This window comes from Eurosta solidaginis, chromosome 4, assembly GCF_040869045.1.
Source record: "Eurosta solidaginis isolate ZX-2024a chromosome 4, ASM4086904v1, whole genome shotgun sequence".
In the NCBI taxonomy this organism is placed as follows: domain Eukaryota; kingdom Metazoa; phylum Arthropoda; class Insecta; order Diptera; family Tephritidae; genus Eurosta; species Eurosta solidaginis.
The window spans coordinates 58,150,214-58,177,280 of record NC_090322.1 but is presented as its reverse complement, the minus strand read 5'-3'; the positions used below and the strand labels follow the sequence as shown (position 1 = coordinate 58,177,280).

The 27,067-nt window shown below is 39.5% G+C and overlaps 2 protein-coding genes across 2 annotated transcripts in view; one reads left to right on the top strand and one right to left on the bottom strand.

The window, feature by feature from the left end:
- Flo2 (flotillin-2) overlaps positions 1 to 27,067 on the bottom strand; it is a 305,802-nt gene that overhangs the window by 157,537 nt on the left and 121,198 nt on the right. The window lies entirely within an intron of this gene.
- On the top strand, positions 1,946 to 2,779 carry LOC137249830 (uncharacterized). Its single transcript, XM_067781793.1, has 2 exons — positions 1,946 to 2,383; positions 2,494 to 2,779. Exons 1-2 carry the CDS (start codon positions 2,107 to 2,109, stop codon positions 2,619 to 2,621), a joined length of 405 nt encoding a protein of 134 aa, XP_067637894.1. The 5' UTR covers positions 1,946 to 2,106; the 3' UTR covers positions 2,622 to 2,779.

Genomic DNA, 27,067 nt, shown 5'->3' with positions numbered 1-27,067 from the left:
TCGTGCACAAAATGCCACATATTGAGCGGTATTGCCAAACTAGAATCAAGTGCTGAAAATGTGTCAATTACATACATACATACATAGTTAACAATTGATTTCGTTTTTCAGTTATTAATGACCTTGAATTGGCTGCTGGGAATACAACCAACATAGTAGCAATGAAATTATTGAAGGTAAGAATAACTGAAAAGCCTTTTTTTGGGATTCCTAAATTTTCGGACACCACTGGTAGGTATCGCTTAGTGTATTTTTTTTTACCAGGGCACCATCTTTCAGCCATGTCAAGACCTTTTGCTGTACAGCTGATATAGTTTATTCTAAGGAACTTGTTCCTGTTACACTCCTAAGTCTATCTTATCTGATGATCGCTTTTCGTACAACAAACAACAAATTGGACCAATCCAGAGGAATGTACAAACAAAATTGTGACAACCCGACTAACAATATAGAGGGGCTGGAATAATCCACAGAGCTTGTTCCCTAAGCATATTCAGAGCAAAAGCAAAGTCGGCTTGTTAGAGCAAGGAGCTGGGTCTTCTCAGAAGACAGGAAAAAGAAATGTTTAAGCTGGTAAAGGTAGCGGAAAGCGAAGCGTGCGGAGACTAGTATAGGGAGGATTAAGGGGTATTATCAACTCTTCTTTGGATGCTGGTCATCAGCGAACTGCTCAGGCTGTTCGACATGGGGCCCATGAAACTTACGGCGTACGCAGATGACGTTACAGTTACCATAAGCGGAAAGTCCCTTCCAATTCTTAGCTATTTGATGGATCGGATGATTCGGGATATACATATAAGGAAATATTATGTAGAGTTCAGGTCCTGAATCGTACTAGGCCTAACCTAGGAGGGGTGACCCTACAGGTGAAACCTTGTACAAAATATCTTGAAACCATTTCAGATAGTAAGTTGTCGTGGAACCTCAACGTGGAGAGTGAAGAAGGCCCCGACGGTGCTCTGTTCAATATACTATTATTAATAGGTTGGTAGGTTGGTCATCATCATAACTAATTTGCGCCTAAGCGGTTTTGACCGTTTCGTAACAAGTATCGCCAGCAATTCCTGTTTCGCGATAACAGACGCCAATTGCGAGCATCAAGGGAGGCTAAGTCTTCCTTCACCTGCCTCTCCCAACTCAGTGGAGGTCTCCCCCTTCCTCTGCTTTTAAACTGCGGTGTCGATTGCAATACTTTCTTGGCCGGAGCGTATGCCTCCATTCGCATAACATGACCTAGCCAGCGAATCTTTCCACTTTTATTCGCTGCACTATCCTCATCTGCGTGGCGGCCGCCGTGGTGTGATGGAAGCGTTCTCCGCCTACCAAGTTTTTTCAATTAGAAGACAATTTTTCTAAGCGGGGTCGCCCCTCGGCAGTGTTTGCCAAGAAAAGCTCTCAGTGAAAACCCATCTGCCTTGCAGATGGCGTTCGGAGTCGGCATAAAACAAGTAGGTCCCGTCCCGCTAATCTGTAGGAAAAATTAAAAGGAGCACGATGCAAATTGGAAGAGAAGCTCGGCCTAAAATCTCTTCGGAGCTAGTCGCGCCTTACATTTCTTTTTAATTTGTCCCCACAGGACACCAACCATCTTTTAAATTGCAATGTGGAACCAACGCCTCTAACAACCGTTTCTTTGGTCCAACCCTGCTGAAACTACAAATTTCCTTGGCCTCCCGTTAATATTGATGGCAGTTTGTGAGTAATCGCACATATTGGATGGGGCGAAGGTTTCTTGCAACAACAACAACAATGACTCATATCCTGGGAAAACCGAAAGTGAAAAAGTTTTCAATCCAAAACTCAGATTGCACAGACTCGGTAAAGTTCATTGCTGAAAAATCTTTTTTTTTTTCTGTCGTGATATTTGTTACGCCATTAGAGAGCAAAATAATTGAATTGGCGCGCAAACGCTGTCAGTGACAGGTTGCTAGTGCAGCTTTTGAGTTTAAATAGCGCGCGCACATGCGAGTGTGTTTGGTCTAATGAGGCGTGCAAAAAACATTACTAAATATATATACTATATATGTACGAACTTGTAAAGTGGCGTAAATATTATAAGGAATAATATATTTGCTCGATCAGTAGTTAGTTGATTGTTTAACAAGAATGTTGTTGTCAATGCGCAATCTCAACTCAATTCGCGCGTTTTGCTTTTACACGCTTGGCTTGATGCTGCTGTTGGTGCTGACCGTGAGTGCGCAGGGTCAAAATGAACAATTCATAATAGGCGTTGCAGAGCAACCCAATGACCTGGCCGATGGAACGGTGGACGATGCTGCAGATGCGGGTGGTGAATTTACTTTCGAACTTCCAGCAACGGGTTTAAGAGGTTCTGCATTTGGCGCTGCAGAACTGTTGCAAGCACCTGATGTGGTAGTTGAGGGTGAGCAAATGACAGTTGTGCGCTAAGTGGCATGCGTGCAATACCTGCGTGTCATTGTAAAAGTGCGTGCTGAATAATTTTGTTTCTTCATGGTTTGTTTATTTTCTTAGGCTTAAACTTGTTGCAACGTAACAATTTGGTGGCAGCTGCTGGCAATATGGAGAAGTCTAAACCACAACAACGCATTCGTTTGGCTCTGAATAGTGGTTTGAGGAGGCGTTCAGTTGATGTATATTAAAAGTGCAAACATTAAAATAATAATAAAAGAAAGCAATAAAGCCCAGCTACTTTGCCAAATTCAGAGCATTTATGTTATTAAAGCATTTCAAAGTAAAGCGTGCTTTTTAATTGTGATTGATTTAAGTGAATAAACTTTTTATATTTAAATGAACTAAATCAATTGTATTTTAATTTACATATGTAAGCCATTTCATGAGATTGGCTGGCTATTTTTTGTGCAATTAACACGCCCGTTTAACTAACTAAGGAGAATCGGTCATAACTAATACAGCCACTTAGACAGCCTTGGATTTTATAATTTCTCATGAATAAATCAAAAAAAATAGTGAGTCATACTTAAACAATCTCGTGCTTTTAGATCTGAACAAACGCTGGACTTGGCTTGCCTGATTTTTACTATGAGTTCACGAGAAGCCATCAGCAATTTCGTAGAACATCGCAATTTTAAGTGTCAGCTGAGAGCATTGCGCGGTAACCAGGGCCGGCTCTGCCATAACGCGAACTACGCGACCCGCCTAGGGCACCAAGTTCTAGGGGGCACCAAATTCGATAAAAACTTTTGTACTAAAAATCGTTTTTGCAAAAAAAAAGAAAAAAAAAAGAAATTTTGTAGGGGCCCTATATTTAGTTTCATAAAAAAATAAAATTTTCACCATAACGCTAGTGGAGATTGAACGTAATTTAAAATCTTCGCGCGCAACCAGAATGTGCAGCAGCGCACCTTCACAAAGCCTTGGAAGTCAACTGACAACACTGAGCAACTGGCAATCGTGTGTGATTCTCCAGCTCTCGCGAGTTTCAACTTGGTCAGACGTGCACATTTTTGTTGTTTCGTGAGCTGTTACAATTCATAAAAAACTACACAAATTTTATCATGATCGCACCGTGAAAGCCATATATTGTGTTCGTGTTCGGGAGGCAGTGGCGCAGTGAGGCGGGCACAAGGGAGGCATCTTGCCCCGGACGCTACTCACGGGGGCTCCAAATGGTCCGCAAAGCAGAACTTCCTAGATAATTTGTATATTTCTTAGAAAGAATTGAATTTACAAACGTGTACTGAGCAGCTTTCTGTAACTAGAAATTTTTGGAGGACATGCGATCAGACTCAGGTTTCGAAAATATCGTGGTTGATGCGAAAACAGTCGCTGATGTGATTACTAAGTTTGAATCATCGAAAAGGCCACGGAAAAGGAAAAAAACAGTTTTCGTATGAAGGAGATGACGTAGAAATTGATGAAAAGCAAAAATTCAAAACAAATTTTTATTTTTCTATTTTCGATACTGCTATCAATTCCATCGATGAGCGATATCTGCAACTGAAAAATATAAACTCTGTTTTTGGATTTTTGAACGATGTCCACAATTTGTTGAATGAGAGTAAAGAAACAATTTTGAAAAATTGCCAGAATCTAGAAAAAGCTTTAACATTCAATGCATCGAAACATATAGATGCTGCAGATCTATGTATGTGATGAATACAAGCCATCACACGAAGAGTCTCAGAGTCATTCAACCCTCCTGATGTTCTTAATTATATTTTACAGCACAACTTGTCTGGTCTCATGCCCAATTTATTGTAGCTATACGTATTTTGTTAACGATACCAATGTCGGTTGCGAGTGGCGAGCGTAGTTTTTCGAAACTGAAATTAATCAAAACGGACTTGCGTTCGACCATGACTCAAGAAATGATTGTAGGTTTAGCATTGCTATCATTAGAGCAGCAAATTGCGCAAAAATTAGATTTAAGTAAAATTATATCAACTTTCTCTGAGTTGAAGGCGCGGAAAATGAAGCTTTAGTAAACTCCTAAGATAATTAAATATACTGTTACGAATATTATCAACTCTAAGGGGTACTGCCATCTCTAAGCTGATGCTAAGCAGTGATTTGATGCACATCAGTAATTCAATCATTATGTCTACACATATGTACGTACACGCAGCGCAGAAGCAACGCACAAACACATGCATATATCTTATCTGAGGTGCTCACAAGGGAGGGCAATAATTTGTGCAAGTATTACTCACGCGCATATGAGAAGCTATTAACGTAGTTGTGGCTGGTGATTTTGTAGCTGATAACTAACTAGTAAGTTCTGGAATGGAAAAGCCTAGAAGTATGCAACGAGGAAATCAGACAGTATAAAAGGCGACAACAGTAGAGGCGCGAGAATCAGTTTTGATTAAGCACGCTATCTGTCGAGCAATAGAAGTGTTATTTTGAAAGTAGTCTAATAAACACCATTTTGCATTACTGAATAGTGGTGTTATTTATTCAACAGTTTAGTGATTCGAACCTTAGCAGAAGGTTGCAAATAAGAGTATTTGCAATAAATTCGTTACAATACTTTTGTGTATCATATTTTCAAAAAAAATATATTTAATATGCAAAAGATATATATTTTTTTTGTTTTAGTGACACTAAGTTTGAATTAAATATTTCTGATCTCTAATTTTCTGATCTCCAATTTCTTTCTACAAATACGGTAGAAAGGGGCCGCAAATTATAACTCGCCTACGGCCCCAACTTCTCTTGAGCCGGCCCTGCCGGTAACATTATAAGAACTAGTACAGTCGATTTGCTTGCTCAAAATCAGTGTGATTAGGGATTAATCGATACGTCTAAATGCAGGTCGTATCGATACTTTTGATCCGATACCAGCAAATTTGCAGTCGATACTTTTGCGCCGAGTACTGAGTAGATATTCGAAAAAGGTAGTTGTATCGAAGCACGATTTATCGACAAATTTATGACCGTTTATTTCTTTCGAGGGAAATGCGCGATACGTCCGCATCAATTATTTGAATACTATTTATTAAGGAATGAATATACTCTGGAACAGATTATATACATATTGTTACGAATATTAGCAAAACTAAGGGGTGCTGCCATCTCTAAGCCGATGCTAAGCAGCGCCTTGCATGCACATCCACAGATCAATCATTATGTATCTACATAAACGAATCAATCATTATTTCTACACATATGTAGGTACACGCAGCTGAGAGCAACGCACAAGCATATGCAGATATATAATCTGAAATGCTCCTAAAGGGGTGCAATTGTGATTGTGGAAGTGTCGCTCACACATGCAAGCGCATGGGGCATGAGAGAAGCTGTAAAAATTATACAACTGTAGTTGTAGCTGAGAAATTTATAACTAACTAAGTAAATTCTGGAAGCGCCTAGAAGATGCAACGAGGAAATCAGAGAGTATAAAAGCATCAGTGGTAGAGGCGCTATGGGCAGCTTCAGTTAAGCACGCTATCTGTCGGGCAATAGATCAGTTTCATTTTAGCTATCAATCAGTTTCATTATTAAGCAAGCTAGTTGGAAAGTATAAGTGTTATTGTGAAGTACTTTAATAAAGGCCATTTGTCCATTATTCAATATTGGAGTTGTTTATTCAACAGTTTAGCTATACGAACGTTGACAGAAGATTGCAAATAAGGGGAATTGCAGTAAATTCGTTACAATTGGTGTCAGAAGAGGAATTGTTGAATAAATTCCAGAGGACAAAAAGGACATGGCAAAGTTCAGTGAATTGAAGATCCAGCAACCGAAGAAGGAGTTGGAGAACCGTGGATTGAATACAACCGGCATTAAACTCGAACTTCAGGCACGACTACGAGAGGCAATGGAAGCAGAAGGAATTGATGTGGACGAGTATGTCTTTTATCCTGATGGGGACGAGACAACAACAAAAATTGAAGAGAAAAACGAAACATCTCAGACAATTACAAGCACAGACTTGAACATGATTTTGGCTGCAATATCTGCACAAACATCGGCAGTAAAAGAAATGTTGTCAGAAATAACATCGAAGATTGAAGCACAAGAAACGCGTGTGTCAGAAATGTCGACACAGATAACATCCAAGATGGAAGCACAGGAGGCACGTATTTCAGAAATGTTATCGCAAATGTCATCTCAACTGGAAGAGCAGAAGACATATATGGCATCCCAGCTGGAATAACATGAGACACGTATTTCAGAAATGTCGACACAGATTACATCAAAGATGGAAACACAACTGAAAGAGCAAGAGGCGCGTATGTCATCAAAACTCGAAGCACGTATGGACGAGAAAATAATGCAGTTTGAAGAAAAATTCGAGGCAGAGGTGGATGCTTTGAGAGGTCGTATACAGGAATTGCAACTTAATCGGCCGACTGCTTCAGCGAGTAATACGAAGGTAAAAACTCCATCTTTTGACGGTTCTATTCCTTTCCAGGTCTTCAAGCTACAGTTTGAGAAGACCACAGCAGTGAACAACTGGAATGCGGAAGATAAAGTTGCTGCACTGTTCGTGGCATTGAAGGGGCCAGCAGCCGAAATCCTACAGGCGATTCCCGAAGGAGAGTGGAACAACTATGAAGCATTGATGGTTGCTGTAGAACGACGTTATGGAAGCGAGCATAGAAAACAGATATTCCAAATTGAGTTGCAAAACCGCTACTAAAAAGCAAATGAGAAATTGCAGGAGTTTGCTTCAGATATTGAAAGATTGGCTCATCTTGCAAATGCGGACGCACCCGTGGAATACACTGAAAGGGTAAAAATCCAGAGCTTCATAAATGGCATACAAGATGTGAAAACGAAGCGGGCTACATATGCAAACCCAAAGCTAACATTCGCAGAAACCGTTTCACAAGCTCTGATTCAGGAAACAGCGTCGCTTCTGTGTAAGCCAGTTTTCAAAGCACGCCGTGTGGAAGTAGAAAGGCCAGAGTGGATAGACGCAATATTGGAGGCGCTGAAAGGATCGCAAAAGCGGAGTGAAAGAGTTATCAAATGCTTCAAATTCGGGAAGCCCGGTCACATTGCACGTCATTGCGATCTTGGTCTTGGTAGTTCTAACTTGTGTGGCCGTAAACGCAAAGCTGGAGGAGATGAGCAAGAGCGTGCCAGATGTAAAAATCGAGAGCTAGCTCCAGCTGTTGAACGGCCTGTGATATCTGTGTCGCAAATTGGAAGGAAATCAAGCAGTCTTACCGTCAGAGGGAATGTGGATGGCAAGGAGCGTGTACTGACTGTAGATACGGGCGCATCTCATTCCTTGATTCGATCTGATTTAGTCAACAGGAGAGTAAACCGTTACCTGGAGCAAGGTTGCGTAAGGTCACAGGCGAGTATAACCAAGTCCAGGTAGAAGTGATATGTGAAGTCCTAATTGGGAAGGTCATGGTTCTACACAAATTCGTTGTGGCGGAGATCGTTGATAAAGTCATATTGGGAGTGGACTTCTTAGTTGACCATGACATCAGGATCGATATGCCAAGAAAGATTATGCGCTATGAGAACCAGGATGTGCCACTTAACTTCAGTGTGGAAGAAGGGTTCAGCAGTAATCGAGTGCTGGTGAAAGAGGTCCGACAAAAACCGCAAAAGTCAAAGGCAGCAGATCGGGCAAGGGTTGATGGAACGAATGGGCCAAACAAATCAAAACCGAAGGTACCTGTGAGAGAAACACTGGCATTGAAAAGCTCTAACGCAAGTACTAAAACGAAGGAAAGAATTTCGCAGAAAGAATGCAAGGGTGGTTTCAAGCCAGAGCACACTACTGTTGTGAAGCGTCGGAACGATACTGATTATGCAAAGCAAATCCGTCCAGCACAAGCTCTACGAAGTAGTTCATTGGCCAAACAACAGAGTGTGAAGGAACGAACCAGGGTATTGAGTAGTACGATGAAACACAGGTACGATGAGAACAATAATTCGAAAGGTTTCTTGGCGGGAGATTTGGTACTGTTATACAACCCTCACCGGCAGAAAGGTGTTCCATCCAAATTTCGGTGCAGTTGGGAAGGCCCGTACAAAGTTGTGAAGAAGATCAGTGACACCAACTACCGCATACAAACAATTGGGAAACCACGGAGTAGAAGAGTGGTACATTTGGAGATGCTAGCGGCGTTTAGATCGGGAGATTTGTCTTATCGGAACGATCAGAATTAGGTGGAGGGCAGTGTTACGAATATTAGCAAAACTAAGGGGTGCTGCCATCTCTAAGCCGATGCTAAGCAGCGCCTTGCATGCACATCCATAGATCAATCATTATGTATCTACATAAACGAATCAATCATTATGTCTACACATATGTAGGTACACGCAGCTGAGAGCAACGCACAAGCACATGCAGATATCTTATCTGAAATGCTCCTAAAGGTATGCAATTGTGATTGTGGAAGTGTCGCTCACACATACAAGCAATGGGGTATGAGAGAAGCTGTAAAAATTATACATCTGTAGTTGTAGCTGAGAAATTTATAACTAAGTAAATTCTGGAAGCGCCTAGAAGATGCCACGAGGAAATCAGAGAGTATAAAAGCATCAGCGGTAGAGGCGCTATGGGCAGTTTCAGTTAAGCACGCTATCTGTCGGGCAATAGGTCAGTTTCATTTGAGCTATCAATCAGTTTCATTATTAAGCAAGCTGGTTGCAAAGTATAAGTGTTATTGTGAATTACTTTAATAAATGCCATTTTTCCATTATTCAATATTGGAGTTATTTATTCAACAGTTTAGCGATACGAACGTTGGCAGAAGATTGCAAATAAGGGGAATTGCAGTAAATTCGTTTCAATATATACGTCCTTCGCCGGGATTCAAGGGGTTGAAAACGCAATTCATAGCTTTCGCAACACAACTGTCAACCTCATCTACACGAGCCAAATCCTGTTACAAATATGGAGCTAGGGGCTGGGGGCGGAATGGCCTAGAAGGTTTAATATGGTCATATCAAATCATTGCCGAGGTGGCCGGGCCAGCACCTAAACGGTGCTTGTTACCGGAACGTTCCGGATCTATATCCGGCAAGGGACCATCAGCATCGGTAACTCTTCCCAAAACCTTCGGGGTGTGTCCTTATCGCTACAGAAACAACAACAACGTCCTTTCAGGAACTATTCCAGCTGAGGAAATATGATATATTTTTAAATAAGAAACCTAGAATGCTATAAAAAATGGCGGGTAAAGATTTACAAGATGGTTAAATGCCTTTTTTTTATCGGAAATTGTGGAGGGTGGCATGAAAGGTCGAATTTTTACCTCAGCATCAAAAAGCCGATAGCGAAAATAAAAAAAATTTACCCCGGACCGCTTTAAAACTGCGGTCGCCCTTAAAAAAAACCCAAGGTGGATTCAACACCTGCTACACGATCAGTATACAGTATATCTCCACAGAACACCTTTCTGCATACATGTATGTGAATTGCCGGGTTTACGAAGAACGTTTTTCTGCGCTGCTTCGCCTGACAGATGAAGTAGGTATCGATACTTTTTGTCGATGCTACTTGCAAGTATAGGTATCGATACTGTCATGTTATCGTTTCATCCCTATATGCGATTCGCAGGGTTCTTAAAGCGGTTCGAACGGTAGAATAAGTGAAAGCTATAGGCGATGTTCGCCCAATGAATGGCAGGTTGCTATACCTTAATCTTTGGTGCTTGGTAATCCGTGACCTTCCCGATACCAGATCGCCTGGGGAATTAATGGTGACCTTATGAGGAAGGGGCGCTACTGTGGCGGATGTTTTTTATTCTTCGTACTTGATACAAGACCGCTGAGCATGCCCTGTTGGGCACGTGATCGCACGATCCAGATGGATCACTCAAAAGCTACGAGTAAATGGAAAATAAGGTTGAGTCAGGCTAGAGAGTGATAGTAACGACAAGTTAATAAGAAAGCAGCAGAACTAGCCGGATCGAAGAGGGGGGAAGGGTATGAAGTAGGGAGAGTAAGATAGTCCGATATATCCTACAGGAAGAGCGGAGCAGAACTTATTATACGTGGTAATCCCTTTTGGTAGTGCAGGTCAGTAAAAATTGGGATTTTTAGCTTCATGATGACGAAATTCCCGCACATACCGAGTTGTTCCTGACCTCCAAACGCAGGACACGAGCGCACGGTTTGAGGTGGTTGATAGAGCGCAGATCCACACAGTCCAACTTATCGATCCCATGCGTCGTGAAGGCAAAGGATGCTGCGCCATAATTGTAATATACCGACAAAGAATTTGAAGGCACTTCGTATTTCCACAAACGAGCAGGCATGCCAGGCCCAGGAAAATGTCCTAATGGTGTAACCTGTATACATCTGCGCCTCTGACAGATAAGTGCCATAACCAAAACATTAACACACACAAAGCGGGCGTGGTAAAAGGGAACCTTAATTGCCTTAAATCAAGGCGACAAGAGAAGGACATAGACGGGAAGTTGTAAACGCTGGTCGAACTCAACGGTCAAATAAATCTATAGCATACTAAAGAAGCTTGGAACCAGTTCCTCCTTAGTCTTCAGATGCCAAGAATTTCTTCTGAGGGACGATTTTTTGAATTGGGCGCGCGAATTCATTTACTATGCGAAATGGAAACGCGAGGTATGGCAGGAAAATAGCTATGCGTTGCCAGTTTATAGTACTGAGGACCTCGTGGCGGTATCCATTGAGGGATAATGAGCAGGCATTTCCACTTTATAGCTTCCTGCTATTTTACTCATAAGGTGGAGACACCACATGGGGTGTGCAAGAGGCTGGTGGAAGAGGCTGTGTGGTCATAGAATACTCTATTGAAACGGCGAGCTTAAGAAAAATCCTGTTCGGGAGTGAGATAATTCTGGGAGTGATAAAGAAGAAAAGCGAGAAGTCGACACGTAGTAGTAAATAGATTCCTGAGGCCCTCTTTGAAGGTAGCCAGTACTTACATTAGGACCTTGTAGCGAGTGGGGCCAGGGTTGAGGGTAAACTCTTTTTTGATGTTAAAATCGCGGAGTCAAGAGAGAACATTCACTGCAGTGCTACATATGTCGAGGCGACCAATCATAGAAAGGCTGTTGATAATATTTTATACTAGCGGGTTAAGAAGCGTAGAATGTGTCCGTGGTAGGCAAACATGTCGTAAAACGTTACTAAAAGTCACAGACAGGAAGGTTCGAGGGACTTAAAATAAAATGTTCCAAAGGGCAGTCGGGCTATTACCAGAAAGTGCTAGTACCAAAGCGTACCGCATTTGTATCTAGAAAAGGGCTGCCGAAGTCTTTTTTCGGTTAAAACAATAACAACAATTTAATCTGTAAAGGGAGTCTACTTTCAATCAAAAAACTCGCGTGGGGGTTTCAACATTTGCTGGTTAGGTGCTCAGCAATAGCAGTAGTCGTTTTCATATTTTTCGCATCTGATTTGTGCTCACTAATTCGGATGCCCAATGATCTCTTCGTTGTACCAATACGAACTTTTTCGCACACTTCTCTTTCCTTTCTGTTGCATTTTATTTCGTAGACTACATCGTGCTGTTGTTCCTTGTTAATTTTGTCTTTTGTTTGTGTAAATATTTTATTTAGTGTTTGGTTTGGTTTATGTGCTAATGTTATGTTGTTGTTTCGCATAAAATTTTCCATTGATTTGTTGTCCGTTAGTCCTGGTATGTATGTTGTTACACCTGTATATAGTCTCTTATTGTTTTCATTATTCAAATTTGCATTGTTGGTTACATTGTTAGTGCTGATTGTTTTTGTTGTTGCCAGCTATGTGTCTATTAAGTTATTAGGGTACGCATTTGTGTATAAAATATTTTTAATTTTTTGGTTATTTTCAGTTATGAACTCCTGATCACTTAAGTCGCGTACTTTCTTTATAAAGTTGATTGCCGTGTTTCTTTTTTGTATCCATGGTTGATTAGAATGATAGTTAATTATACGCAACGATGCTACAGGTTTTGCATACCAATTTGTTTTCAACTTTTTATTCGATTTTATTATTTCCATATCTAGGAAGGCCAATTTATTTTCTTTCTCTGTTTCTACCGTGAATTGGATTTTTGGGTGTTGTGCGTTAAAAGTTTTTAAAATTTCTTCCACGTCCTTTATTTTAATTATTGCAAATATATCGTCTACATACTTATTTATGTGTTTGATATATATGTCCCTGGATTTGAGCTCGATGATGCTGTCGTCAAGTATTTTGTCTAGCACTATATCTGCTACTGTAGGTGATAGGGGGTTTCCCATAGGCATTCCGTATACTTGTTGGTAGAATTTGCCATCGTATGTAAAATAATTGTTGTCCCTCAAGCAGAATTCGAGGTAAGTTTGAAACTGTTTATTTGATAAAGTAGTGTGTTCTTTTAGTTTTTCCCATTTTCTCATTATTGTTCGAATGGCTAATAGTATGGGAATATTTGTGAAGAGGGAAACTACATCAAACGATATTAGAATTTCATCTTCCGCTATGTTAACTTCTTGGAGGTTGTGTTTTAGTTGGAGGGAATTTTTGACATTGAGGGTACCACATATTATGTTTTTTAAGGTCTGTCCAATGTGTTTTGAAAGTTTGTAGCATGGTACACCTACAGAAGATTAAATCGGTCTAAGTGGGGTTTGTTCTTTATGGATCTTGGGTAGTTCATACAATCTTGGCGCTGTAGCCGCAGTGCAAGTAAGTTGCTTCTTAAATTTTAAAGATATGTTTCTCTGCTTGTAAATGTCATTTATGATGTTGTTGTTTTTCCGTACTAATTGTTGTGTAGGATCAGTTCTTATTGTTTTGTATGTGTTTTTGTCGCTTAGTAGTTGTTCCATTTTTTGTTTATAGTCTACCTTGTAAATTAATACTGTTTTGTGTCCCTTGTCTGCGGTTGTAATAATTATATTGTCTTTATGTTGTTTCACGAAGTTCTTAGTGTCCTCAAAAGCCTTCAATATAAGTTTATCTTGTTTTGTACCTGAAAGTCAAATACCGCCGTGATATGATCCCACCTCTAACATGGCGCAGAAATATGGTCGCTGGTAATATAACATTCAAGAAAAGTGTTATTCGGAATACGAATGGACTTGCACGCGATGCCGATGGTGATTTAGTGATGAAAAGTACCAGCTTTTCACAGACATAGGTATGAATAAAAAAATAAGAGTAAAGCGGCTAATAATAATTGGATGTGTTCCGGGAAAAGCATTTCTTTAGAAACCCACTAGTAGCAGTAAATGAAAAGGGTGGCCCTTTGATGCTTTTAATTGGCGCCAGTTATCGCTGGGAAGGAATAACTGGCACGCTTTGTTGAACTTGCTCCGACTTTTTCACAAGGTTGAGCACCAATGAAAAATATTGTTACGAATATTAGCAAAACTAAGGGGTGCTGCTATCTCTAAGCTGATGCTAAACAGTGATATCATGCACATCCATAGATCAAACATTATGTATCTACATAAACGAAACAATAATTGCGTCTACACATATGTACCATGTACGTATACGAGCAGCGGAGAATAAATGCACAAACACATGCATATATCTCAGATACTCCTGAAAGTATGCAACGAGAGAAGCTATAAAATCGTGCAATTGTAGTTACAGCTGAGAAGTTTGAGAGCTGATGGCATCTAGTAGATTCTGGAAATGGAAGCGCCTAGAAGATGCGAACGTTGAAATCAGAGAGTATAAAAGGCAGCAAATGTAGAGGCGCTGGAATTCAATTTGATTTGAGCTATCAAGCAGTTTCGATTAAGACGCTATCTAGCGAGCCATAGCAGTATTATTTTGAAAGTCAGTTTCATTTAAGCTATCAGTTTGGTTGTTAAGCCAGCTAGTTGCAAAGTATAAGTGTTATTGTGAAGTACTTTAATAAAGGCCATTTTTCCATTATCCAATATTGGAGTTATTTATTCAACAGTTTAGTGATACGAACTTAGAAAAAGGGCAAATAAGAGGATTTGCAAGTAAATTCGTTACAATTGGTGTCAGAAGAGGAATTGTTGAATAAATTCCAGAGGACAACAAGGACATGGCAAAGTTCAGTGAATTGAAGATTCAGCAACTGAAGAAGGAGTTGGAGAGCCGTGGATTGAATACAAGCGGCGTTAAACTTGAACTTCAGGCACGGCTACGACAGGCAATGGAAGCAGAAGGAATTGATGTGGACGAGTATGTCTTTCATCTTGATGGCGACGAGACAACAACAAAAATTGAGGAGAAAAACGAAACACCGCAGACAATGGCGAACACAGACTTGAACACAATATTAGCTGCAATATGTGCACAAACGTCGACAGTAATATCCAAGATGGAAAAACAACTAGAATCGCAGGAAATCCGTATAACATAGCAATTGGAAGAACAGAAAACGTATATGTAATCACAGATGGAATCCCAAGAGACACGAATAACATCGAAGATTGAAGCACAAGAAATGCGTATTTCAGAAATGTCATCGCAAATGTCATTTCAACTGGAAGAGCAGAAGACATATATGGCATCCCAACTGGAATCACATGAGACACGTATTTCAGAAATGTCGACACAGATTACATCAAAGATGGAAACACAAAGAGCAAGAGGCGCGTATATCATCACAACTCGTATGAACAGCGCGTATGGACGAGAAAATAACGCAGTTTGAAGAAAAATTCGAGGCAGAGGTGGATACTTTGAGAGGTCGTATACAGGAATTGCAACTAGTTCGCCCAGTTCTTTCAGCAAGGAATACGAAGGTAAAAACTCCATCTTTTGACGGCTCTGTTCCTTTCCAGGTGTTTAAGATTCAGTTTGAGAAGACCGCAGCAGTGAACAACTGGAGTGCGGAAGATAAAGTTGCTGCACTATTCGTGGCATTGAAGGGATGTGCTGCTGAAATCCTACAGACTATTTCCGAGGGAGAGCGGAACAACTACGAAACATTGATGAGCGCTCTAGAGAGGCGATACGGAAGCGAACACAGGAAGCAGATACACCAAATAGAGTTGCAAAACCGCTACCAAAAAGCTAATGAGACTTTGCAGGAGTTTGCGACCGTATGCAAAGATACAATGCCTGAAGTAGCTCTGATTTCTTCGAACTAATCGATGAATCAGCCAAAATGTATATAGAGCAGTCTACTCGCAAAAAACTATTTTTGTTGGCACAGGTTTCACACATATGTAAAGTCGGAGAGCCGCGTGCACATCAACTCATATGGAGCTTAGTGCTATCTTTGTCCTTGCCTAAAGGATTGACGTACTTTGATAAAATTTCGAGTGGGATGGAACCAATATCCAAGCTGTCTATGATTTCTTAAATTTTCGTGGTTGCCAAGTGGAGTTTTGCAGTTAAATCCCTTATATCGCCCCACCACCATGGGTTTGTTGCTGACAGATCTACTGTATCAAATGTTGCTGTCTTTAGCAAATACTGTGTAGAGTTCTCCTCTGCTGAACTCGAGGTTGATTGCATTTACACTGATTTCTTTAAAGAATATGACAGAGTCACACTGCTCTAACTAAAAAATTAAGCTGTCTAGGTCTCCTTTCAACGTTTTTTAAACGGTTTTATTTAGCTTGACTTGACAGGCTGCCTGGTTGGCTGGCTGATTGGTTGGCACGAATTTTGTAATTGAAATTTAAGTAACTTCCCGATAAGCTACAAGCTGGAAACATGGAATATAGTTCAGAACCCGATGACAATGCAATAATAAGAAAAAAATCGCCACTAGGTGGCGCAAGGATCGAGATATTCAAAAAAATCGTATTTGGGGTCCGATTTGGCTCATATTTGGAACACATAATACATACATGAATAGAAAGCGACCTATGATGTCCGATTTGGCTCATATTTGGAACAAATTTTACATACAGTCCGGTAGAAGTGACATCAAAATGTTTTGAAGTTGGAGGAGGGACAAGCATACGTGGCGCAGATTCGAGTACAGTCTTTGGTAGGATTATGTATTGAGGACTTAGATTGTAAGAAATTGTCAGGAAAGAGTCCTTGTAATAATGAGTCACTAAATGAGCAAAATAGAATGAGAAATAATAGGCAATTAAAGAAAGATTAAAATACTTAAAATGAAACAATTAAAAAAAAATTTAAGTTAAACGGTTTTATTGAAAACAATAATTACATGAAGTAATAATAATACTAAAAGCTAGAAAATAATTAGGTAGGCCCTAGGTGCTAGTCATCACACTCCTCATCAATCTAGGGCGTTGGTCAGACAATTAAATAAAAGCGTTGGACGCGTAAAATTTCTATTGATAGTCATATATAAGATCAACTGAACCTTAATAAGGTCATGATACGCCTCACATTTTTAGAAATTTCACGCGCCCCACACTTTTATTTAATTGTCTGATCAACGCCCTAGATTGATGAGGGGTGTGATGACTAGCACCTAGGACCTACCTAATTATTTTCTAGCTTTTAGTATTATTATTACTTCATGTAAGTATTGTTATCAATAAAACCGTTTAACTTAAAAATTTTTTAAATTATTTTATTTGTTGATAGATTCTTGATTAAGCTGTTGCCAATGATGGCAAATCGTCTAGTCCATTTGCAGCCACATCTGGGTTTCCCCAGGGAAGTATAGTGTTCCTATGAGTGTTCCTACTCTACTCATATTTGGCTTTTATGCCTCAAGCCTTTGGAAAATCTTAGATCTATACTGTTCTAGCCATTCACATACAATATCATTAATGGCTATATGGATTGCCCATACTTGCTGGAAATGGTTCGATTTAATGTTCCCCACATACATATCTCCAGGAATTTCGCAAGTAATGTTCCCATTACCCGTGCTATTCGCGAGCCTAACTCAATAAGTAATTGCGCTGCTCTAGGTTGTTCTATTCAAAGTCCTCATTTTATGAATATTTTGAGTTCTGCTTTATAAGTACACTGCTCAGTTTCAGGCACACATACGTACTGTTAAGACTTCTTTGTGTTATAGGCTGTAAGGATTGAAATTGATAGGATTAACCAAAATATATAAATATTTTTGGACCAATATGGGACAACTTTCGCACTATTTCGTGAACATTTCGGGATGCCTTCAGAATAATTTCGAGACTATATCGTAACCGATTCGGAACACTTTCGTGATCGCTTCCAGATTATTTTATGTATCACTTCCGAACAAAATCGGGCCATTTCAAGACTAATTCGAAATTATTTCGGGACACTTCCTTTTTTTGTATAGTTTTAAACCTGATTTCAGCAGCTAGTGAAATATTTATTCGCTCTCACTAAAAACAACAAGTGTTGACTGGCAATTCGCTTTCGTTTAGTAGTCGCCGAACAAGCAGAGTAGTAACACCTGGAAAGGCTGTTTTTAATTTCCGCATTTCAAAAAACATTTTTTGCAAGCAAAGGCTCATATGTAGAATGTTTTAATTTTTTAGTGTTAGCAAAAAGTTTTGTATAATTTTTTTTAACTGAAGCAATAAATTACTATTTTTTAGCATATTTGTAATTTGTTTTGAGTGTTAATAAACATGCGTGTGCACATCTTGCCTCGTTGAGCATTGTAAACTTTACCAAGTAGCGCAACTAACTGATCGCTCAAAATTTGCACACACACACAAATATCACTAATGGCCATATTACGGAAATCTTAAGGAAATTGAAGTTAAATTTTTAAACAGACATAAAATGTTATAATTTTGGAATATATAGCATCTAGGACACCTTAATTGCAGTAATTGAAAGAAAATGTTTGCTTATACTCAAGTATTTAATTACTTTTTCTAAATTTATCTTTAATATTGATGCAATGATTGATCCAATGCAACTCTGGTCTTTCTACTGTTCTTCATTCCACTCCATTCGAGTGCCTAATTTCACGGCCTGCGAGTGCCTTCCACTCTATTCGCAACATAACCTCGAAATAAGCTGCCAAACTATATAGTAAACAATGTCGTTGAGCAACGACTAAATCGCTAGTATTTCGAAAATTTTACACTAACCACTACAGCCAAAGTTGTGGTGACCACTGCTTTAAACCAGCCTCAGCGCACTGACAAATAGGATATGGAAATTTTTGCTCTCTATGAGCACGCGAAAATATTAATTTTTCATAACATTGGCCGTTGATGCCATCATCGTTTTAAAACAACTTTTGGGTATTGTGCACCATAAAGGTTTATTTTATGATTCCTAACGAAAGTAGTGGAATGTGATATTCAAATACGCGTATTTTTGTATTAAGAAACCGAAAGAGGAAACTAAATATTTTTTTCCATAAAATACTTATCCGTGGAAGTCCGTTTCATCGGAACGCCACCAGAGCAGAAAGATGTTCTTCACAGAAATTCCATAGCTGGTTTTGGACCAGCTCAGAATTATTTCTTAAAGTCAACATACATTCACTCTAGTATTTAAACCCAGATTTCCTTGAGTTCCATAAATTGCAAATTTACTTAAGTAAAAGGTAAAACTTTACATGAGGTGTTGACTGCTAAACTTAGTCCAAAAATGGTACCGAAAGACGCGTTTTAATCACGGTATCTATAAGCCGGAAGCTGAAATTACATATTTTTCTTCTGTCTAAAGGTATCTGCATTAAAGTAAAGAGTGAGAGGATCCATAGTACTGCTGCACAGAACACTCTGGCTGGGTTCAGCAGCGGCTACACGATACGGTATTACTCCGCAGAACGTTAAGCCGGAGTCATTGGTGCCGTATGTCGTATCGCTGTATCCCTAACGTAATCAGCTGTTTATCGTTACGACGGTAAACCAAAACCCAATTGGTTGGCTACGATACGGTTACGACCTTAGCGGCACCAATAATCGATTGCATTGATTTTCATAAGGTTGGTCAAATCAGCTGTTATAAGGTTACCGATACGGTTACCGATAAATCACCAATGTCTCCAGCTTTATTCTGATACCGAGTGATCGCCTAGTGACAGAGTGACGGCCTAGTGACAGTACACAAAAGTTTCATTTTGGCTTACAGATAATTGATATCGAAGCGGTAGTTCGAGGCCATTTCTTGGAAACAAATCGCTAATTTGTCTTAGGACTTATAGAATGTTGTGTAGAGTATATATATTTTCCTAAATGTATGATAACACAGGTAACCAATGACATTACGACAGTTCGTTATAAAAAGACGGCCTTTGTAACGCCATGCGTCAGTATTCTATTGAACCGCATCAACCAATAAGCCACGAGCATAAAGATAAGATAACTGCTGTTTTAAAAAAAAAGACAGCAATAGCGCACGACAGTGACACAACAATAAAACCACAGCTTTATTTTCTGATAATCGCCTGTTGCAGGCAATAAAAATAAAGGTATACAATAAAAATCGAAGTAGAAATTTTACGACACCAATTGTTTGGTTTGAACTTCAAAACATAAACCAGCAATTCAATAAGAGAAAAAGCTTAAATAATAATATTAAGAAATAAAATATTATATTATAATTTTTAACCATATTCGCAATAGATAATTCAACTAAACGCTAATGATTTCGCTATAACAACATTGTACGACAGCAATATAGCAACAAAGTAATCATTGTATTTTTCTGAAAGGTGGCACCACACAGATAAATTTCTGTGAAAAAACGTATAGTCCATCTCGTCTAGTTTACTTTTACGTTGCATTGAATGGTTAAATTGGTCGAAAGGTGTCCAGAACCCTGACACGTTAAGCTTTCGTTTCTGAGAATTATTGTTTCCTCCAAAAAAATTAATGTACTAGCACTTGAAAATTCTATAATTTCTCCCCCAACTACTTTTTTACATTTTTCCGAGAGGTAGCAGCAAGATTTTATGTGTTGATGCAAGATGTTGCCAATTATTTGCTTTACAACAACTAAGGCATGACGTGGCTGAATGCGTTTGTAACACTTTAAACCATTGTAGGAGTGCTGGTTCGAATCCCACTCCCGGATAAAAAGGGCTTCGAACTATTTGTGGAGAGTTGAAGTGTTAGTATGAAATGTTAAGCTTCGTACACAGATTTTTTTAAAACTTGACCAAATACCCCCAAATGGGATGAACTTTAAGTCACACCTTTAAGTGCAAATAAAAGATAAGTCAAACTTGCTGTACTATAAGCGAAAATGACATGTGAATGTAATCTAATTTTGTTGTAATGTATGATTGTGTATCTTTGATGTCCTGCGTTTCAAAGACTGCTATGGATGGAGTATGAAAGATTTAAAATTCGTTTAAGCTGTAGAAGTTGAATTACCTACTTACTTAGTACTTACTTTCTAACTGTTATTGTTTGTGTTAATACTGGTTATCAAATAAACAAAAATTTAATTGATCGTCTGAATTTGAAAAAGTCGGAGCTGACTTCTTCGCATAGATCGCATCCGTACGAGGAAATAAATGGGCTGCTCTACATCTGATTTTAAAGTAAAATAGAGGAAGATAAAACTGAGAATAAATTAAGTGAACAAAGTAAAACCGGTAAGCTTCTCAAGACAATGAACAGAAATGCATGCTATAAGCCCCATGCAAACTACAGAAAACAGATTTTCGGAAAACTGGGCATAAATGGTCTAATAAAAAAGTTAATAGCCGCCAGCCTGTGACAGCCTTGGCTGTGCGGTGCTCTTGTTTTATTTTTCCCGGTCGTCAGATTCTAGTCTTACAATCTACGCAACAACACTTTCCGAAGGTTTGGGGAGTACTGCAGAATTAGTTTTGATATTACTTTGAAAGGATGTCAGTATAATCATTTGAAAGTTACTCTTCATATGTGAAATATCAACCTTGTTAAATATCCTAATAGCAGAGCCTAGAATGTAGCGGAAACCCTACTTAACAATATTAGAAACACCTTTAATTTGATGCCCATTTTGGCATACAAGTTAAGCCTCACAGCAGGCGAGGCGATAAAAAATTAAAGTTGCGGTGAACTGTCCGTTCACCGAATTAAAATAAACACGAGAAATATGTTAACGTTATAAAATTTATTCTGTGCTCTTGCACGATCCAAATTGAACTAACTCGAACAAAGTAATTTACCTAGCAGCTAAGTTATTGTGTTAAAGTAATTATGCTATGCTAACCAATTATTGTATAAAAAATAGTTTACTTAACTAAAACTAGATTATGCTGTTCAATCACAATTTCTGCAACTACACCAATCGTTGTCCCAATTATTCTGCGCGTGTGCTGCGTCAGCGAAACTTCAACACGCAACATAGCGCGGTCACATGCTCAGCAACGTGAGTAAATGGGTCAACCGCTGGATACTGCTGTTATAACTCCTCCCCCTTTAAAGATCTGCGTCCCGCAAATCGAAGCATGAAAAATGTGAAGTGGATATATCTTTTATAGAGTCGATGTGGTTACTTGGCGTAATGTTGATTCTGACTGGCTTGACTGGTGCGCTGTCGTCCAGGCTACGGATTTCATGGGCAGATTGGCCCTTGAAGATCTTCATGTTTGTGGCCCATTGCATCGGAATTTGAACTGGTGGAATATCTAGCTTGCTAGTGTACCATTTCCATAGCATGGTGACGGTGAGGGCTATTGCGAATATCGAGGCAGCTTCCGTGACTAACGAGAAGTTAGTTTTCCCGTTCACATACCCTAGATATCTAACGTTTTCCATCGTGATATCATGACCGTACTCCATATTGATCTTTGTAGTGTGGTTTTTGACGTTTGCTAGTACGGCTGGCAAGGCTTGAGCTGTGATTGCTTCGTTGCTGGAGAACACTTGGTTGCCAATTTTTATCGTTTCGTTACTTAACTGGATAACGTAAGTGCCATTTATGTTACTAGTATCGTTATTACTTTCCACTACACCTTGGCAGTTTGAGATAAAAATTGTGTTATCGTTTATCAATTCGATTATCGTTCCATTGCGCCTGATGAATTGACAGCTAGCGTCACCTCCTTTCAGCAACCGAGGTAGGCAGGTATTCTCTTCCAATTTGCTCAAGGACTCTGATTCACATACCGTAGATGAACTGATTGTCAAGCAATTTTCCTTGAGTCCATATGTTTGTTCTTGGTTGACGAGCATTTTATCGAATGGAAGGTCCAGTTGTTTGCCTTCGTAGATACCGGCGTGAGTAATTAATAGATTACACTTCTTCTCTGTTACTTTGGGTATTGATAAAACGTATAGGAGCATAGTCCCATATGTATATATTGATGGTTTTCCGTATTCAATTGCCTCAATTATATTTTGGTAAGGTAGTGTTTCTATTTCTGACAGGATCTGATTAACTTCGTCCATGTCGAGTAGGTTAGTGTTATAATTCCACGTTTGGCTAGCTGACAAGCCCGTACTACTTCATTGACCTCTTTTCGGACGAGCACGATATTATGAAGGGCGCTCTGCTCGAATTCTTCTGCCTCAGCTTCCTTCATTACCGAATTGGTGCGGCTTACAATTTCATTAATTTTTTGGGAAATTTCTAAAGTTGCCGTGAATAGATCTTTGTTTACTTTGTATTGGTGATTATTGTTTTCTATGATTTCACCCTGGCTGTGGAGGATATTGTCCCAATCAGTGGCATCGGGTGATCCTGCTAGCCATTTCCACGCAGAGCCTATCCAGTCAATAGATCGGGAGGGTCTGATTTTTTTCGTGTTCCCCGTCAGCTCTTCGAGGCGCTGCAGAGTTTGGTTGATATAGACTTGTGCTAGGAGCTGGTCGTCAGTTCGTTTTAGTAGTTGGTAAACCAGTTTTTCCATCTTCGATATAATAGTAGCGTACTGCCGGAGGTTGATAGCATGTATAAGTTTGAAGGATCCGCTGATGATCCACCCATTTCCGCTCTGGATACTAACGATTGGTGCCTTATAGTGGAAAATGTGGAGGCCGCTGATGGCCGACGCCAACAGTGGGAGTCTGCAATTGGAAAGACCATACCTAACATTATTGGTGTTAGTAGGTTAGTGGTTGTTGGAAGTTATTTATGTTATTGTGAGGTTAGGAGATTAGTGGGAGTGAAAAAATTGTTAGAAAAGGGACGTTTTTTTCATTCTATTTCCTTTTTTTTTTGTTTTTTTTGTACATATCATTTCGGTTCCTTGTATATTTGTTTTTTGTTGGTTTTGTTTTTGCGCTACCTAGTAGTATCTAATAATTTCAATGTTGTACTATTTAAGTTTGTATTTTTTAGTTTTTTTGTTGTAGCAAGTAATAACGGAATTCAGAAATACATTTCTTTGGTGATTTTTTGTTTTTTGTCTTTCTTTTTTTTGTTTTTCTTTTTCTTTTTTGTTCTGTTTTGTTGTAGCAAGTAATAACAAAATTCAGAAATACATTTCTTTGGTTTTTCTTTTCTTTTTTTGTTGTAGCAAGTAATAACGAAATTCAGAAATATGTTGTTTTCCTTTTTTTTTCTTTTTTTTCTTTTTTTTTGTTTTTTTGTTCATCATGCTGTTCTCGAACCAGCTATGGGGGATCGTGGGTATCCCTTTTGGGAGTAGCGTAGCCATTTGTCAATTTCGATGGCGCCACAACCTACTAAGGCACGATTGGTCCCACTAATAAGCCCGCTCTTGTAGCTATGATTTCAAATAGTTTCTATTCATTATGCGCATTGCCGCGTTTCTTTAAATTTTTTATGTGCAATTTATGGATTTTTTACCACTAATTGTGGTTACTGTGACTTTGTTGTCTTTGGCAACTATTTCTTTTTTGAAAGGTGGTTTCTGTTTTCCCTTAATCTGTCTATCCTTCACGTACATATATGACATCGTTTTCGTCATAACGCTCCGGTAGCGATCTTTTCCTGTTATGCCGTTCGATCTGGGCAATTTGCTTTTGGGTTAGCAGTGTTTTCAGGTATGTATTTATTTTCCTACTTTTGTCTAGGAGTTCCTGGTAATTAGAGGCTTTTGAACGATTGAAAAATATCTCACTTGGCTTTCGGTTTGTTACCGAGTGAATGGTATTGTTATAGCGATCTACTGCTATATTTACCAGCTCTTTTGTCTTGAAAGTGGGATTGTCTAATTTTAAACACCTAAATATTTCGATAAGGGTGGAATGGAGCCTTTCTACTTGGCCATTCACCTCACTTCTCTGGGATGGCGTACGATAAAGGCTGATTCCTAACGATTCGAGTAAATTTTGTATTATCGGGCTTATCAATCCGCGTTCATTGTCGGTTATCAGAATTGTAGGGGTCGTAAAATAGTGTAGTAGTTTCACCATTTTCTCTTTAAGGTGCAGAGTGGATTTGTTTCTAATGTGGAAAAGTTTAGCAAATTTTGAGAATTTGTCTATGCAGCTTAAAAACTTTTCCCCTTGAATTTCGAATATGTCTATGTGAATGATTTCACAAGGACGTAATGGGATTGGTGTCCTTTGTAGTTCTGGCGTATTTGGGTGCCTATCATACTTGCTAAGTTTACATGTTTCGCACGATGAAACACATGTTCTAATCTTATTGCTCATTCCCGGAAAGTAGTATCGCTATAGGATTTGCTTTCTATTCTCAGTGGGGTTTCGATGCGCTCTTCTATGCTCCTCCCATATGACTTCAAGGACTCTATCTGGGTTTCGTAGCTCTTCTACAAGAATTTGAGCTACCCGTATTTTATAATGTAAAAAGTTCTCTAAATATACCTTCTGGAGCAACCCTAAGTGACTTTCTGGAATTTTGATGCCGTTGATTACATTCGGTCTAAGCTTTTTCATAAGCACATTAACGAGTTCTTGTTCGCATATACCCTCTATTCCTACATAGTGTCACAGGTAACCAGGATGAGGTTCCTCGCATATTTGTAACCTCCCCCCAAACACAATTTGATTCCTGAACACGTTAAGAGGTACCTCGACGAATGGAATTAAATCTGAGTTATCCCGATCTGCGCTATGAACGGTGTCACAGGTTGAGCTTCGTCGTTTGCCGAGTACGACGTTGAGCCCATGGTTGCGTTTTCGCTGGCATATTCGGATTCGGACGTCGTTGTTAGTTGATTTACCTGAGTTTTGAGCCGAGAGAGAGCGTCAGCTACGACGTTCGATTTTCCTGGCTTATAGATGAGTTCGTAATTATACTCCTCTATCCTAGATTTCCATCGCTTGAGCTTGGCGTTATAATTACGGTTGCTTAAAGAGAAGGTTAGCGGTTGATGATCGGTAAAAATTCGAATCTTCCTTGCACCGTACAAATAATTTCGGAGGTTGTCTAAGGCCCAGACGATGGCTAGCATTTCTTTTTCGTTCGTTGCGTACCCCTCCTCTGTGGTGGTCAAGCTTCGTGATATAAACGCTATAGGCTTGTCTTTGCCATCATGGTCTTGTGAGAGTACCGCACCGATCGCAAAATCGGACGCATCAGTCGTTAGATTGAAGGCCTTCTCAAAGTTGGGGAATGTCAGGACTTCCACGGTCGTCAGTATTTCCTTAAGATTACTGAATGCCTTTCGTGCTTCTTCATCCATTATTATTGCTACTTTTCTTGATTGTGTTGCTCTTACTTGTGCGTGTTCGCCCCGTGTTAGGTTGGTTAGTGGTTTGGCGATTTTTGCATAATCGCGGATGAATTTCCTGTAGTAGGAAGTTAATCCTAAAAAACTTTTGAGTTCTTTTAAATTGGAGGGAGGGAGCATGTTTCTTATTGAGACTACTTTTTTGGGTCTGGTAGTATACCCTCGGATGTCACAATGTATCCCAGATACTCCACGCTTGTTCTTAAGAATTGTGTTGTTTCCAAGTTGACTTTAAGACCAGCTGTTAAGAGTCTAGCAAGAATTGCTTCGATATCCTTTAAATGAGTGGCTTCATCTTTGCTAAAGATGATGATATCATCAATGTATACGAAGCAAATGCGGCCTATAAATTCTTTGAGCACGTCGTCTATCATGCGTTGGAAGATAGAGGGTGCATTTTTGAGGCCGAAAGGGAGCCGCAAAAATTCGTATTTTCCATTCATGGTGGAAAATGCGGTTTTTGGGATGTCGCTCTCCTTCATAGGAATTTGGTGGAACCCGGAGGTTAAGTCTAAGGTAGTAAAGTATTTTGCATTTCCCAGGCTTGCGATGGTGCCATTAATGTCTGGTATAGGGTATGTGTCAGGAATGGTTACGGCATTTAGACGTTTAAAATCTATAACCATTCTGTATTTTTTCTCACCATCAGGCTGCGATTTCTTTGGCACAATCCATATGGGCGAGTTGTAGGGGCTTTTCGAAGGACGAATGATGCCTTCTGATAGTAGATCCTTAATTTGTTTTTCTACTTCGCTACGCATGTTGACTGGGTTGGGGTAGCTTTTAGTGTAGATGGGGTTTTCCGTTTCGGTTCATATCTCTGCCCGGACGTTGGTTTCGATCTCCATTCTACGATCGACTGGACCGAACACGTTGTCATATTTGTCGAGTATCTTTCTCAGTCCTTTCCTAATAGGGTCAGAAATACTGGGGTCAAAGGGAATGTCTACGTTGATACTATTGACTTCTTGTACCTTTTGTCGCTTAAGGGGCAGAAAAATATCTGGTTTTAGTATGAGAAGATTTAATTCCCTATCTAACACTGCTTTAATCTTTGTTAGTGTATCGACACCTGGGTGGTATGGGTTTGGTCCTAACTGGCTTGGGACTCTATTTATAAGACTTTTATTTGTTTGGGCTGTGTACCTATATCTAGATTGGTACTGAGGTGGGTAATCCCTGTTGCCTTGCTGCAAATTACGCGATTGATATACATCAGTGAACATTCTGTTATTTCTGTTGAATGTTTGTGGGGCTCTATAAATGGCGTTT

What these genes read in the sequence shown, in the direction of transcription:
- LOC137249830 (XM_067781793.1), top strand. Translation starts at nt 2,107, where the DNA reads ATGTTGTTGTCAATGCGCAATCTCAACTCAATTCGCGCGTTTTGCTTT. An exon ending in ACCTGATGTGGTAGTTGAGG is followed by an intron (nt 2,384 to 2,493) that starts GTGAGCAAATGA and finishes TTATTTTCTTAG; the next exon opens with GCTTAAACTTGTTGCAACGT.